The 804-nt window shown below is 68.3% G+C and overlaps 1 protein-coding gene across 1 annotated transcript in view; it reads right to left on the reverse strand.

Annotated features, from left to right (window-relative positions):
• EPS8L2 (EPS8-like 2) overlaps positions 1 to 804 on the reverse strand; it is a 15,518-nt gene that overhangs the window by 1,517 nt on the left and 13,197 nt on the right. The window contains exon 5 of the mRNA XM_014534004.1: positions 569 to 674. Within this exon, the coding sequence (XP_014389490.1) occupies positions 569 to 674 (106 nt within the window). The remainder of the gene's footprint in view (positions 1 to 568; positions 675 to 804) is intronic.

An 804-nucleotide genomic window follows, 5' to 3' on the forward strand; every position in this document is an offset into this window, starting at 1 on the left:
GGGCGCCCGCCACTGTCACCCACCCACTGTCACTCACCGACCAGCAGGCCCCCCGCCCTCCGGCCACGGGCAGTGGAGCGCGGGGACCACTGGGTGGGCCCCTGTGCAGATGGTCCAGAGGAGCCCTAGCATCTTCCCTGAGCCCCCCAAGTGCTAAGGGGACAGTCACACCTTCCTCAGGTGCCGCCCCCCCCCCTGCTGCACGCTGAGCGAGGTGCCCCAGCCTGGCTGCGGATATAGATCACCCTCCGCTCGCCCCACTTTCCTCCCTGGCGGGTGACCCAGATTTAGGGTTGGCACCAAACCCAGCTGGTGCCCAGAGGGGCTCCAGAGGTGGGCATGGATGACAAGGCCCTGCGGGGTCGGAGGATCCCCCGGTGGCACAGGGAGCGCCCACCCTCTGTCCTGAACCAGCACAGCCCCCTTCCACGCCGAGGCCTCCAAGGGGGGGCCCTCATCCAGTGTCTGCCTGGATCCAGGCTGGGGAAAGGGTGGCAGCCAAGCCGGTCCCAGGGTCATGAATCCGCCCCCCTGCCCCCCGCAGTCCCCTCCCGCCAGCCCCACGCACCTCCAGGACCTCGTCCCTGAGCACCGACAGCTCATTGGCGTTTCGGGCCGTGAAGTCGTAGAGAACCTTGACGTACTTGGCCATGGCTGGCGTGGGTTCGTAGCCCCTGCGTGGAACAGGAGCAGCTGAGGCCCAGGGCCGGGCCGGGAGCAGCTTCCGGTCTCTGTTCTCTCCAAGGCTGCAGTGGCGAGCGCGGCGCGCAGCCGGGAATGGAAACTGTGACAGCCCCAGAGCAT

The sequence above is a fragment of the Myotis brandtii genome, unplaced genomic scaffold, assembly GCF_000412655.1.
Source record: "Myotis brandtii unplaced genomic scaffold, ASM41265v1 scaffold1236, whole genome shotgun sequence".
Lineage (NCBI taxonomy): Eukaryota > Metazoa > Chordata > Mammalia > Chiroptera > Vespertilionidae > Myotis > Myotis brandtii.